Here is a 15,755-nt window from a genome sequence, read left to right on the forward strand (position 1 = left end):
TTAAAACTGTAAACTTTTGCTATTGCAAAATAAAACTGTCATAGTTTCTTCTTCATGTTTGAGATATAAAATTCTTTTATGACACTAACCAGCTGAAAAACAAACTATAAAATAAAAAAGTCTCTTGGGCCATGCTCCCACTAATATTTGCATTTATGTTGATGCAGTATTCTACATTAATGATCATGAGTGCTTCAAATACCAATCTGAAAGTAAAACCTGTGTGAAACTTCAAAAGTTTTAAAAAAAAGGAAATCAGTGAGCAGTTATTTAAATTTGCATTTTAGAGGAAACATTGCTTTTATATATTCAAAAGAAAAAAAAAATGATGATGGGTGTGGTAGAGTTTATTTCCATTTTCAATATATAGTTTAATAATCATTCTATAATATTTTCATGCAAAATAAATAATTTCAGTGTATAACAAATACTTTTGAAACAAATAAGCTTTTGTACTACATGCTAAAATTTAAGGGAAAAAAGCAACTAGATTTTATTTATTTTAGGATTGATAGATATGTCATAATAAATTTGCTGATAATCATATATACACACATGTACACATGTAAATATATGCATACATACAAATATACATATGCTCTCACACGCATCACACACACATACATCTTAAAAAAAAGTTGTCCAATGTACAATACATTTAAATAACATTTTCTGTACATATTCACATATGTACACAATCAAAGGAAGAATATGACTAAAATATACATAAATGATCCTGATAAATAAGCATGATGGGGAACAATGCAAATTTCAGTATCTTATAAACAGCATGTATTCTAACAGAATTCATACAAATTATAAAGCCCCAGTCTAAAGTATTATCAAGAATGAAACATAATGTACCAATATTTGATAACTAATGGGGAGTATTTTTTCAAAAATTCAAGGATTATCTCTTATAAGTAATACAAAATCAAATATAAACAACTTTCATATTTAACAGAATTTTTGTAATAATAATTTCTTCAGAAAATAATTGAAATTTGTAATTAAAAAATTAATCTCATACTCTCAGACTATGCAATAATGTCACGCAAATTATGGAAAAAAGTGTCAAAAGAAAAAGGCATTTTCAGCACAGTTAGATTTTTTTAAACACTAGAACTACCTAGCCCATCAAACTGATGAGTGTCATATATTTCCCTTTATAATTATTAATCTGCTAATATAACTGGAAAATTTTAACAACTTTTAATGAGAAAGGATGCTTATATTTCTTTGTTTCCTTTCAAATGTTGAAATTAAAAACTATTTGCCTTTTGTGTAACTAAACACACATAGACCCATCAAAATGAAAGACTCACTAAAATGAATTTTTATTTATCTTTAAACAGATTTATCATGAAAACTGCTTAGCTGGTTTGTTTCAAGTAAACGTTTTTGCCAGTAACAATATGTGCAGTATTATTGCTATTAAAAATTTACTGCTCCAAAGCAAGTATAAATACTTTTTCACCTAGTTGCGAAGAGATATATCATGCCCATCATCACCTTTTAATTAATTTGTTGTTAAACAACTTGTCAAACCTTATATAATCTAAGGTATGACTATAAACCACAAAAGTATCCGGAATGCCGCAAAAAGAATTGCGGCCAAGAAAACAATTTTAGTTAAAACTATATATGGAGACAAGAATTTTTCACTAAAACCAGCAAAACTGAAAGAACAATTAACTAAATAAGATCTTAACACAGCAGTTAAAGTAGATAATATTGGATAAACTACTAAAAAAAGGAAAACTGCCATAAAAATAACACGTTTGAATTTAACATAAATTTGTAAGGACTGACAAATTCAACAATCATTCGCCACAAAGGGCATCATCACATTATAATAAAATTAAATTCCGAATGGATATTGACCAGAAAAACGAAGTTTCTATAATATTTTGATTTAGTAGCATTCAGTGAATTAATATAGTGTTGTGTAAAGTTCAAATACAGTAAGTGAATTTAATTGCTAATACTAGAAGAACTTGCAAGCAAATAAATATTACAACAGAAGAAAAATATCTTCACAACAAGAATGTAACTCGGTAGAGTATATTTTAAGAATTCATCCTAATTCTAAAAAATATTCTATCAAACTGGATTGTGCAACAAAACAAAATCTACTTCTCTTGAAAGTAAGACGTATATTTGAGGTAAATACGCATCAAGAAGATCTATATGCAGAAAATATAGTCTGTAGACAGATTAACCCCTCCCCCCAAAAAAACTATTTCAGTTAAACATGTTTTCATGCATTTTCTAATTAAATACATATTTAATACATTAAATGCTATTTGTGTGTATAATTTTTACTTACGGAGACACCACATGACGTAAATTTTTTTTAAATACACAATAAACATGCATGTAGCAGCAATACTGGTAGTTCTAGTGTTAAACAATTACAGTATGTCCACAAATTTCTTAAAAAAGTGGGGTTAATTTTAAAACTATCACTGTTACCAGTTGAAATTAATTGTACATCAAATGCTTCAAGAAAAATCAAGCATAAATAAATTAGTTTACACTAACAAAAACTTGAGATGCTAGCAGTTAATGCTGTTTCACATTACACAAAAAGGACAAACCATATTATCACCGAGTATTATTAACTATGTTTTCTTTTCAATGAAAGCATTCATCCTGAATCATTTAATTTAATAAGTTTAAATAGCAAACAACAGCTAGAATCTGAAAATGAAAACAGAATGGGTACAAGATACATGGGCATTTAAATCTGATTCTTATACATGTTAATAGGCTAACATTAAAACACTGGTTGAATCTTAAACATTAATTTGAAAATTTTTTTCCAGTTCATACATTGAGTAGGTGCATGAAATCCTGTTGTATCAAGGATACATAACAAGTTGTTATGTTAACCTGTTGCATACATAACAAGGATCATAAAAGTTATATATGCAAGTTTAAACAATTCTAGGAAAGAAAAATGCAAGCAACAAGATACAGTTGTTTAAACTTTCTTAATGGCATTGTGAGTTCACAGTTACAACTGTTAAATTACTTCATTGCTATCATAAATGAGGAGGGATGAAATCTGGCAAATTTTCTTGCTGCAGGTTCATTTCCTACAGCATATAACTGACTAAGCAGATATGTAGCTTTTAATGCGATAATAGGCAACACTTCAATTATTTGGTGTTTTATTATGACTGACTTTAAATTTTAGTCTGGGAGCCCTTAAGGAGCACGAGTTATCATGTTATTAAAATATGACAGTCCAGCAGCAGCGCTAAAGACCTAGTGCACTTCTCCTTTCAGCACTTTATGCTTAGTTCTATTATAGTTTCTAATGCTATTTTTATTATCTTTTCATTTATTAACAATTTGTATGTGATACAGTGAAATTCTGAATACATTTATTTAAAAAGTGAAAGGTTATTACAATACAACAAAAAATTTGAAATAAATTAATGGAATGTTTGAATGAACTAAACTACTTCATATTTATTTGTATATTTAATTAACATAATGTCATTTAGCACATCATTTCACAGGGATTAATTGATCATAGTAAGTAAGGGGTTCCTACTTACATATATCTATATATATTTTAAACTCCAAGATTCTTTTAATGCACATTTTTCATCCCCCAGTTTATAAACATAAATAAACTAAATTAGCATCAAATATCAATCACAGTAATTAATGGTAATATGTATTATCAATAAAATACAATGAACCCACATTTATACTTCTGAACTTCTCCAAATGTAGCATACTTAAACCTTATGTAAAATATCACTTTTGCTTTTAAATGACAAAATCTTATGATAAACTAACTGCATTAAAAGTAGCAAATATTTTACTAGGTTATTATAAGATGCCTTTCTGTTTATATATTGAAATATTTCATTTGTTTGAACTATGCTTAACACCTGAGGAATACAGCATATATTTTTAGTAAAAACCATTCCAGACAGGCAAAAGAAAGTGTATTATGAGTAAATATGCTCCCTATATCTAGGCACTTCCCAATCTGACATTTATTAGGAGTGGCAGAACTCGTCAGTTTCTTCACCATCTCACCAAGAACTTTACACACTCCATGCACCTCAGAAGGCAGATTGATATTGCACCACAAAAGAGGGGAGATGCTACCAAACCGGTCACAGGACTTATCCAGTGGCATCAGCATAAGAATTAGCCATTACTTACCACTATATCAACTAAGACATTTTGTGAGAAAATATAGTAGGTTTCTTACAGTTAATGCAATGGAAAGAATACCATAAATACTTTTCAGAGACTTTCCCATTTTCTACGACAATGTTTTTACACAACTATTACATTTCTCGAAAAATTATATATCTAACATTTCAGACAACACATAAGCCAACATGTATAGCAGTGAGAAATGACATACATAAAAATTTACTAGTGAAATTATGTGGCTTAGCTTATGACAAAAATACAAATTCAATTTTACTGCCATTTTTTTTTATGTATTGAAAATAATGAAATTGCTTAGCTTTTATTTGAGAAATGTGGACACACTCATTTGACAATAGTCTAACATTTGAATGATTCCCTGTTTCATATATGTTATTTACTCTTGAAAGGAAAAATGCAAGTGAACACAAGTTAATTGGGGGGATGAAGCTAACTGAGCTTCAAATGTGAAGATAATTCAGGATATCAACACACTTAAAAATTATGTCAAAAACACACAAAAAGCAATTTTGAAACTAAAACGAAAAGATGCTAATGCATAACACAATAGCAAAACATCTTACACTTCCAGATTTCCATGTCTACAATGTTCTTAAAACAGTCTAAGCGACTATGCTGCACTTAGCATTTATAAAGCATCTAAAATTCAATTACCTTCAAAGATACAAAATTAGGCAACATAAAAGACACATATGCAGAAGAGCAGCTGCACATTGAAATATGGATGGGAAATCGTTCAGTCATACAAAACGAGATGGATGTACTATGTACAACAAAAGGCCTCTTGGAAATGTATGCTGTATTGAGATGTAGTATTGGAAAATGCAGAATAGCTAGCTCCATCTGAACTAGACTTTTGGAGCAAAATCTTTCTGAAATACTGGGCATCCACTACATTACCTGAAGCAACATAGCAGCCTATAAAATAAGTAATGAATGTCACAGAAGATTAAAAACTGGAAAATTTAACAAACTAACATTTAGAGCAACTGATACACATATACGTAAACAAATAGCTTTCAAAATTTAAAATTATTGTGCAGTTTTTAAAACAAGAAACTGTTCTCTATATCATCATCACATGGCATATATATTCATTTAATGTTAAAATAAATAAATTACATTCTTTGCAATTAATTCATAACTAAATACAGTCTACATCTCATTAGCTTTTTATAAAAGATTCAGCTCATTTGAAAGAGAGCAAATGCATGAGTATATTTATACAATATTTAGTTGAAGAGATGTGAAATGAATCTATACAATTTTGGCCTACAACAGCCAGTCCTAGTATGAAAAAATGAAAATGAGTATATGCAGCAATCACAGATGAAAGTGTCTCACTATATGATGCTGGCAGGCAAGTTGTCAAACACTTCTGATGATTTCTTAGATAGACTACCACGTCTGCGAGGCAGAGTAGAAGTGGTTCCAGGGATCAAATCTGGGCAGCCACTGTGAACCAGCAAATCATGGACTTCTTGAAATCCACCATTCTTTGCATATGTAACCGCAGTTCGGCCATCTGAATCAACTGCTTTTAAATTTGCATTATTCTATATAAATAAAAGTAGAAAACATAAAAATAAAGAAAGAAATGCAGGATAACAACTTACCTATATCATGTCAAAGTTAACACAACTGTGAAATAATTCAGACATTAAAATATCCTCAATCATAATATCCATATATATTGAAACCAAGTTTTCTAGAAAGAGTTGAAAATTTCCTCCATAGAGTTATAAATGGAAATTTTGCTATAAACATCTTTCATTTGAACTACTTTTGTGCATATCCAGAGCTGAGAGAGCTATGATTTTGTCAATATTTGCTTATTATAAGAACTTCAGCCTCTAGCAATTCTGCTAATATATAAGCTAGCCCTAAAACTAAAAAATAAATTAAAAAAAGAAAAAGCCTTTTTAAACCTCCAGTTCATGTCACAATGACAATGCTTCCTACTCACATTTTAGAGGTGAAATATTTTTAAGCTAATTTATGGAATATTGTTTTGAAATGAAGGCTAATCTACAATTTATTATTCTGATTAATAATAGTATTTCTATTTATTCTAAAACCAATGATACTACACTGTAATTTTGTGACAAAAATTTTGTGCAAATAGATAATTATTGCTCAAGAAAGTTTTTGAACATATTTTCCTCAGTGCCAAAATTACCTCCTAAACGGAACTGAATTTTACACCATACTGTTATATATCAGATACCATATCAGGGGGGGGGAGAGAAGTAATAAATTTGAGAGACATGAATATTTGCAGATACAAAGACTAGTTAAATATTTATGGCAAAAGACACATGCTTAGAGAGGGAATGCATTCAGGAAGGGATTATGTGATGCAAGCCTATAAAGGGCAGTATCAGGAAAATGAACTTATATTCATTCTCATTCGGAGCGGGGACAACGAGGCAGTAGGTTCATCATTCAAGATTGTGCCTGAGATCCTGTCAGCGTGTACATCTGTCTCGTGCAGTCTGATAGCGCGACCACGTGTATTTTACAGTATTTTACAATCTGATTGAAACAGCATTTTTAAATGTGAATCGTCGGTTTGTATTATTAGTGAAAGTTATCTATGCTTTCACTTATTTTATATCTGATTTTATTTAACGAAATTAGGAATTACTTTTCACGAAAGTATGCTGACTGCTGGCTAGCACGCTAATTAGGCATTTTTAAGTAGTTTTAGTGATTTTCTGCTAATTATCAGATAAAATTAATTTACTTAATTTGATTATTTTGGTTATTGGATTGGATAACACATGTAGTTACCCCCAAGCTCTCACTTCAGGTGATTGTCAGGGGTCTTGTGTGTTCTTCGCCCACACATCCGTCTGTGAAGAAGGCTATTGTGTCAGGTTTCATTCTGGGGTGTGGGACTCCAATTTTATGGGCGCTGGATTTTCTTTTGTTGTTGCTGATATGTTGCGATGGAGAGGCTAATTGAAATTTACAACGTGCAGTTATGCGAATTAGATGAATTAAAAAAAGTAAGGGTCAACTTACTGAAATTGAAGGTAAATTTTATGGCTTTTTACTTAGCTCATTAGACATAGTTAAAGATCTTAATGACCAAAGTAGTAAGGAGCACACAAATGAAAGTCATGATAATATTCATAGTAATGTTCCCACTACAAGTAAATGTCTAGAAGATCATGACAAGGCCAGAAGCCTAATAAATCTTAATGATAATTATGACACGAGTGATATTAATGAAAAAACATTAGACGAAGATACGAGCTCTGAGGATGAAAAAACATTACACATATATGGTGACAAAACTGTTAGAACTAAATATAAAGGTTGGGTATAAAGAAATTAAAATTTGATACTCACACTCAGATAATATCACCTATTATCATTAATAATCAAAATGATGACAGCACTGATATACAAGATAGTAACACAGTTACACCTGATAACGATACACAACCTGAAATCATAAGTATGGATACCACGGCCGCTGATGCACAGCAGCATGACTCAAAAGTAAACAAATCTGATGATAAGAATGTACAAACCGCCACAGTAAATGTGCTGAAGATTGTTAAGAAATGTAATTCAAGTTTTCACTTCCCTGATTTTCCATGACCAAATAGAATAATTTTCCTGGACATAATCAACTTGTTAGCAAATTAAATATGGGGAAGTTCATATTTTTTATGTTTACTACAAAATACAATGGAATAACTGATAAATATTATAAAAATTAATACTTCTTATGTGAAAATATTTAAAAAATATGTAAAGGGAATATGCACCTAAACCAATCAATAAAGCAGGTAAGATTTTTTTAAAAAGAAACATCAAACTGTAAAAACCTAATCATTTTACAAAAGAGTGAAATAACAGTACACCATTTGTAATAAAAAAACTGAAGTTTTAAAATAAAAGAAACTTCGAATTATAATGAATAAAAATTTATTTAATTATCATAGCTATTTATCATAATGTACAGCCATGCAGTATAATGAGATTTTAACTGCAATATTTATTTCTGAAGGACAATTACATTTCTAAAGCAAAAAAAAAAATAAAGAGTGTTGTGAGAGGATAAGCCTGTATCAGATACAAGCTCAGATAAGTTTTTTTGGTGGGAGGGAAATACTGCTTATTTTTTATTTAATTTTTTAAGATGGACAATTTTTGATTTCATATTATTTAAAACAAACTATTTAAAAGAAACGATTCGTACTTTTCTTTAAACACCCAGACTTATACATATATATATATATATATGTATATATATATGTATATATATATATATATATATAAGGTTAAATTTTTCCTGACCTTTCAGGTATCATGGTTAGTGGGAATCCTGTAAATCTAGTATTTCTAATTTGTTACATTTCCCACCTTTATTGTTTTAATACACACTTTGAGAGTAAGAAGAGCTCATTTTACTGTGGACCATCTATGTAATTTGTTCATTTTCACACTATCAATTTAATAAATACCTTTCTATAAACGAATTTCTTCAGGAATAAAAATAACAATGAAAAGACCTATATGAATTAGGAATGGTATCCCAGACTTTTCATCTGCGACACCTGTGAGTTAATAACTGTACCATCACAGCCTTTGTCAGTTTACTGAATTAAAGTAATATATACATTACATAGAATTTAATTTTCCTATTTGTATCAGAGAACTGCATACTAAACGTTTACAGCTACTTTGCTTCTAATGTGGAATGGGACTATTAGCCACCACTACTTCACTGTCATGCCATTTTGCCATCGAGCTATTTCACAGTCAAGACATATTTTTCTTTAAATGCTTATATTATATCTTGCCATAACTGACATATCATAGTAAAATTTTAAGTTTAATAATGTTGTCTACCTATTTTATAGTCAAAACTTATTTTTCTTTACATGGCTATATTATATTATATTATTAAGCTTATTTAGTTTAATAATTTTGTTTACATATTGTACACATCTGTCTTAAATTTTAAAAGGGAAAAGCTTTTGTTATTAAACACAACATCTAGAATTACTAAAATATACTAAAATAATAAATTCAATAATAATATGCAATGTTTAGTTAAATTCAAATCAGTAACTAAAAGCCTTCATAATTAAGAAGAAATATAATTTCATTATAAATATAATATGTAATAACAAAATAAACCATAATATTATAATTAAACATAATATACAATAACAAAATAAGCCACAATATTATAATTAAACATAATATACAATAACAAAATAAAGCATAAATATTAAAACTAAACATAATATAATGTAACATTCATAATAAAAAGAAAATTCTTTTGAGATTTCAAAATAAATTGACCATTTTGAAGATAACATTTAAAGAGATAATATTGTCTTCATATAATTAAAAAAAAATTGAATTTTGTTTTTGATTTTATATTAAAACTCGATTTCTTGCAAGTATTTTTAAATAAATCACATGCACACATTGGCTCTGTAACCAAAGTTATGGTAAAACATCTTTCTGGTTTTTTAACATTTACATATCAGCAAATTTCTAGAACGAAAATCTTTTGAATAACAAATAAAAATTTTTGGATACAATTTTACAAACATATATCCTTACACAAAATACAAAAGTTAACTTATTAGTACATCTATCTATATATTTATTAACTTTATGAGAGTAATGTGCTGAAAAGATGCCAAAGTAATTCCATTTCTGATTAAGATTTCATAAAAATGTGAATTTACAGCTTACATGAGCGATTCTTCTGAATTAGCCAATTAAAATTTTAAGAAATTTTGACAAATCATGTAAACATTGCATCTGCATAATTTTAGAAACAATAATATATAATCTGCTGTATCAGAGGTTTAGCCCATTATTATGAAATGTGATAATTTTGTTTTATTTTATAATATAGATTTTTTTAATTAACTAAGTGTAATTTCTTTATTTCTCATATTTGTAAACGATTATATACATTATAAGCAACACTTTATATATTTATATATTACATTTTGACTTGACGGCAAATGTCTCACGGTGAATAAGCTGCCAGCAGACAGTCCTGTTGGTGAAACAGTGGAAGCCAAATGGCTATGGTAAAAAAGCTTGAACTCCACCCATAACTATATGAAGTTAGCAGAAATCTACTAACATAGGTCATTCAATCCCCTTGTAGGAACAAAATTACAACTGAATGCAAAAAATAACAACGCCCTTAAAATGTAACTATAACCACATTAAACCAAACTTTTAGGAAAATGGACGTACCCAAATAAGAAGCTGAGTGATTGGTAAATTGCCTAAAGCTGCAGCAAGGTGCAGAGCTGTTCTTTGATCTCTTGGACTGACAGTTGTGTTGACTTGCTCAGGGGAGGATGTGTGAGCCAGAACTAGAGCAACTGCTTTTATGTCACTCTTGCACACTACATCGATCAGTTGCTAATATGGATAAAAAATCAGTAATCATTAAACATACATGCAAGAGATACACTTGATTTAATTAACATGTAAATTTAATAACTTTCAATGGTATGCTATGCTTAATCAGAAACAGGCAGTAAAGAAGTGGAATTATATAAATGTAACAGATTAACAAGTTTTAAGAGACACTATATCAAATTACAAAAAAACGTTATCATCAGCACCACACTAACACTAAAACTGAACATTTTTGCTGCTTTCATTTATATTAATTTTCTAGAGCATTTCCTGACACATTATAATATAGATGTAAAATATAAAAAAATAGGACGGCTTTGCTCTATGCGAACCAACAACCTTTAATTAACTTTCTGCAATTCAGGATCTTCCCCCTAGACCAGTACTTTCCAGAACATTCGAACTTATTATTACATACCCACTTCTATAAATAGAGAACTCACGCCATTTTCCATCAAAAGCTCCTCTCACCCTCTGCAAGTAAGATCTATGCCGCTGTGCTTCTCATCTTTCTTCCCTTCGTTAGAATAGTTATGACATCAAAAGCCTAGATTTCATCATATTTAGTTTGAAACACTATTTGATAGTATTTGTTTATAAAGCATACTTTTAAGTTAATATTAAGTTTAATATTTTGGCAACATTGAAATTAAATTGTAAAAAGAATGAGTTAAAAATGTATCTGGAAGAGAGAGTTTTTTATTATTATGGTTTGGTAGAATGTGGTAAGATTTTTTATGTCTGATTTTCTTTAATAAAGTTTTCTTTTTGTATATTGCCATAATGTATTTTTGTTAGAAGTGGATGATTCTTTTGAGAATGTTATATATATATGCCAATCTTAAAAAACCAACATTTGGTAGTAGAGCGTGGTTGCCCCCTCTGTTAATAAACTTTCAGATAGAACATTGATGTTGTTTAGGCTTAACAAAATAGCCAATTTCTCTAAGAGATAAATTAGACTTGTATTATAATTAGTGAATATAAATTAGAAAATATGGCATATAATATGATAAATTTGAGTCATATAGAAAAATTAAGTGATGATACATATCTTATTTGGGCCAACAGAGTTGAAAGTGAATTAAGAAGTTTAAAGATATGGAGAAGTGTGATAGAAGCTGATGAACCACCAAAACCATATAAAAAGGATGATGTTAATTTCGAAAATGAAATAAAAACTTGGGAAATATGGGATGATAATAACGCGATAGCAAGAAATATAATGAATCAAACTATGACAGCTCCACAAGCGTTAAAATATGCAAATGAAAAGAACGCAAAGAAGTTATGGGAGAAAATCAAAAATGAAATGGCGGCAAGAACAAAAGATATTCAAATTAAATGCAGAATAGAATTAGCTCAACTGAAAATGAGTCAAAATGTATCAGTAGATGATTATATGAATAGAGCTGTTATTCTGAAAAGTAAAAGTATTCAAGTTGGAGATGAAATAAGAGATAAAGAATTAATTTACTTCATACTAGAAGGACTTAGAAAGGAATTTGAATTTGATGTTAAAATTATTAAAAGCAATAAAGAGAAAGATCTAGCTTCAATTAGACAAGCTTTAAAAGAAACAGAAGGAAAAAATAAACAAAGAGGAAAAGAAATAGAAGTAAGTTCTAAGACAAAAGAAAACTGGATAAAATCGAAATATGAAAGAAGATGCTTTAATTGTGGAAAATTAGGACATTTAATAAAAGAATGTCGAAATAATAATAATAGTATAAAGTGCTTTTGCTATGGACAATTCGGCCACAAATCAACTGAATGTAAAATGAAAACTAAACAAAAACACCGACAGCAGAGAAATGTAACAAAACTTATAGAATGTCAAGCAAGGAAAGAGAATATGAATCAGCTACATGCTTATTTGAAGTATCTAAGCAAATAGAAAGCTCATATCTTAATCAAGATAGAAATGATGGAAAGAATAAAATAAATAAACAAGAGAATAGAAAAATTAAATGGATTATTGATTCAGGAGCCACATCTCACATGGCAACTAATAAAGAAATATTTACTAATTTTAAAGATGAAGAACAACAAATAATGATGGCTGAAAAAGGGGCCATGATAAATTCAGTTGGTATTGGTAACATTAAAATGCAAACTGATAGAAATAAGAACATCTTGAGAGTAGAAAATGTTCTGCAAGTACCGAATTTAAGTGAAAATCTGCTGTCAGTATCAAAAATTGTAGATCATGATTTAAAAGTAATTTTTACCAAAAATAAAGCAGAAGTGATCAATAAACAAGGAAACATTCTATATATAGCTAACAGAAATGGAAATAAATTTGAAGTTGAAGGAAATATTGTTGAACAAGCTAAAATTAGTTATGTTAATGATGTACTATGGCATCAGAGACTAGATCATATAAATTATCAAAGGCTAATAGACATGAAAAAACACTCATCAGTCACTAGATTAGAAAATGTAAAAATTTCTGAAAACAATTGTGAACCTTGTACATTAGGTAAAATAACACGAACATCTTATAAAAGTGTGAAATTTAAGCAATCTGAAGATATTTTAGAATTATGGCACATAGATTTAGTTGGACCAATTGAGAAATCAATAGATGGAAGTTGTTATTTTTTAACAGTGGTAGATGATTACAGTAATTTCATATTTGTGATAACAATTGAGAAGAAGAGTGAAACTTCAGAAGCTCTAATCAAACTTATCATTCAAGAAGAAAGACAAACAGGAAAGAAACTAAAAAGAATTCGTAGTGATAATGGTAGTGAGTGTTTAGCTAAAAATATAAAAGAATTTTTTGAAAAAATGGGAATTAAACATGAACTTACAACCCCTTATACTCCGGAAAGTAATGGAAAAGCTGAACGTTTTAATCGCACTATAATTGAATCTGCTAGAACTATGTTAATTGATGAAGAATTACCGATAAAATTTTGGTCTGAAAGCATTAAAGTAGCTGTACATGTGAATAACAGGAGTCACAAAAATGATAAAAGGTTTACACCATATGAAATATATAAAGGACGCAAGCCTAACATTACTTATCTTAAAAGATTTGGATGTGAAGCATATGTTCATATAAGACGAGAAAAACATAGAAAGATGGATCTTAAAGCTAAAAAAGGAATTATGATAGGCTATAGCATGAAGAGAAAAGCATACAAAATTTATATCCCTTAACTAAACAAAATTCAAGAAGTGAGAGATGTAAAATTTGATGAATAGAAACTTGGATCACCTTTACTAAAAGAAAATTATTTAAATTTCGATAAAAATCAAATATTAGAAGAACTTATTATTTTTTATAAGGAACAAACTAATGGAAATGAGAATAATTCAGAAATAACTAATAGATACTATAGAGAAGATAATACAACAGATGAAGAAGCTGAGAAAATTTTGCCATCCAATAGTGATGATGGACACGATGATAACAATTCATTGGAAAAGCCAACCGAGTATCCGCAAATAAATGAAGAACCTGGAAATGATAATCATAGAAATCCTGTACAGAAAAGACCAGCGCGAATTACGAAGCCCCCAGAAAAATTAAAAGATTATGTAGTATACAATACAAATGAAGGATTACCTAAGACGTATGATGAAGCTATAGAATCTGCTGAAAGTGAATTCTGGCTAAGAGCAATGACAGAAGAATTGAGTTCAATGGAGGCTAATGAAGTCTGGGAATTAGTTGAAAGACCTATCGATAAGAAAGTTATTAAAAACCGCTGGATATTCTCAAAAAGAGATGAAAAGGGTAAATTAGAAACAATTTACAAAGCAAGACTAGTAGCGACCGGATTTAATCAAAGAAAAGGAATTGATTATGAAGATGGATTTAGCCCAGTAATGAGACTTGCAACTTTAAGAACATTACTATCGATTACAGTTTACAAAAACTACAAAATAAGATTTTTCGATGTAAAAACTGCATATTTAAATGGATACTTGGATAAATCAATTTACATGGAACAACCACCTGGCTTTATATCAGATCCGAACAAAGTATATCTTGTAAACAAAAGTATATATGGATTACCACAATCAGGAAAATGCTGGTATGATGAATTATGTAAAGTTCTTAAAGAAAAGAATTTAACTAGACTAAAGTCAGATCCATGTGTTTATATTTATAAAGATAAGATCAACTATTTTATCATAGCAGTATATGTGGATGACTTAATGGTGATTGGAAATTCAAATTCTGAGATAAATGACATCATCTCTCAACTATCTAAATTGTTCACATTACGAGAAGTCACTCAAACACAAAAATTTTTAGGAATAGACATCCGGCAAGAATCTGGAAAACTTATACTCAGTCAAGAAAACTATATAACTAAAATCTTAAAAAACTTTGAAATGGATGAATGTAAACCTATCAAGACTCCAGGAATATTGGGTGGAAATCTTGATGACATAGCATCTTCACCACCTGTGTCGAAGACAAAATATCAAGAAGCATTAGGTTCATTGATGTACTTAGCAACAGGCACAAGGCCAGACTTAGCTTTTGCAGTAAGTAATTTGTCAAGATATAATCAAGATCCCAGAGAGAAACACTGGAAAGCTGTAAAGAGGATATTTAGATATATTAAAGGAACACAAAATACTTGTTTAGTGTATACTTCAGACAATGGGAAATTAAATGCTACATGAGATGCAAGTTACTGAAAAGTACTTCAGTGTACCACTGAAGATGGAAAATCATTTGGAGGTTATTTCATTAAATTAGGCAAAAATTTCATAAATTGGAAGTGCAACAAACAAAGAATAGTTGCTCTATCTACAATGGAAGCTGAACTTTTAGCATTCTGCGAATGTGCATGTGAAGTTAAATGGTACATCTTTTTACTTGAAGAATTGGGTCAAGATGATCTAATTGACAAACCAATAGGAATTAAAACAGACTGTCAAGCATTAATAGATTGGATTAAAAAACCAAAACAAAGTAGCAGTTCAAGGCACATTAATAAAAAATATTTCTTTGTTAAGGCTGAATATGAAATGAATCAAATCATTCCTCAGTTTGTGTGTTCACAAAATCAAGAAGCGGATATTTTAACAAAGTATCTACCTAGGGTGAAATTAAAAGAGGAACTATTAAAGTATGGACATGACTGACTGACTGACTGATT

At 29.4% G+C, this 15,755-nt stretch overlaps 1 protein-coding gene across 1 annotated transcript in view; it reads right to left on the reverse strand.

Annotated features, from left to right (window-relative positions):
- Window positions 1-329: 329 nt before the first annotated feature.
- Window positions 330-15,755, reverse strand: part of CenG1A (Centaurin gamma 1A) — a 197,418-nt gene continuing 181,992 nt past the window's right edge. Inside the window, exons 19-20 of the mRNA XM_085809112.1 lie at window positions 10,456-10,626; window positions 330-5,762 (exon numbers count right to left, since the gene is read on the reverse strand). Of these exons, the coding sequence (XP_085665238.1) occupies window positions 5,550-5,762; window positions 10,456-10,626 (384 nt within the window). The 3' untranslated portion in view covers window positions 330-5,549. The remainder of the gene's footprint in view (window positions 5,763-10,455; window positions 10,627-15,755) is intronic.

The sequence above is a fragment of the Stegodyphus dumicola genome, chromosome X2 (assembly GCF_044657685.1).
Source record: "Stegodyphus dumicola isolate Sdum_Otavi_A_Nest chromosome X2, ASM4465768v1".
Classification (NCBI taxonomy): Eukaryota; Metazoa; Arthropoda; class Arachnida; order Araneae; family Eresidae; genus Stegodyphus; species Stegodyphus dumicola.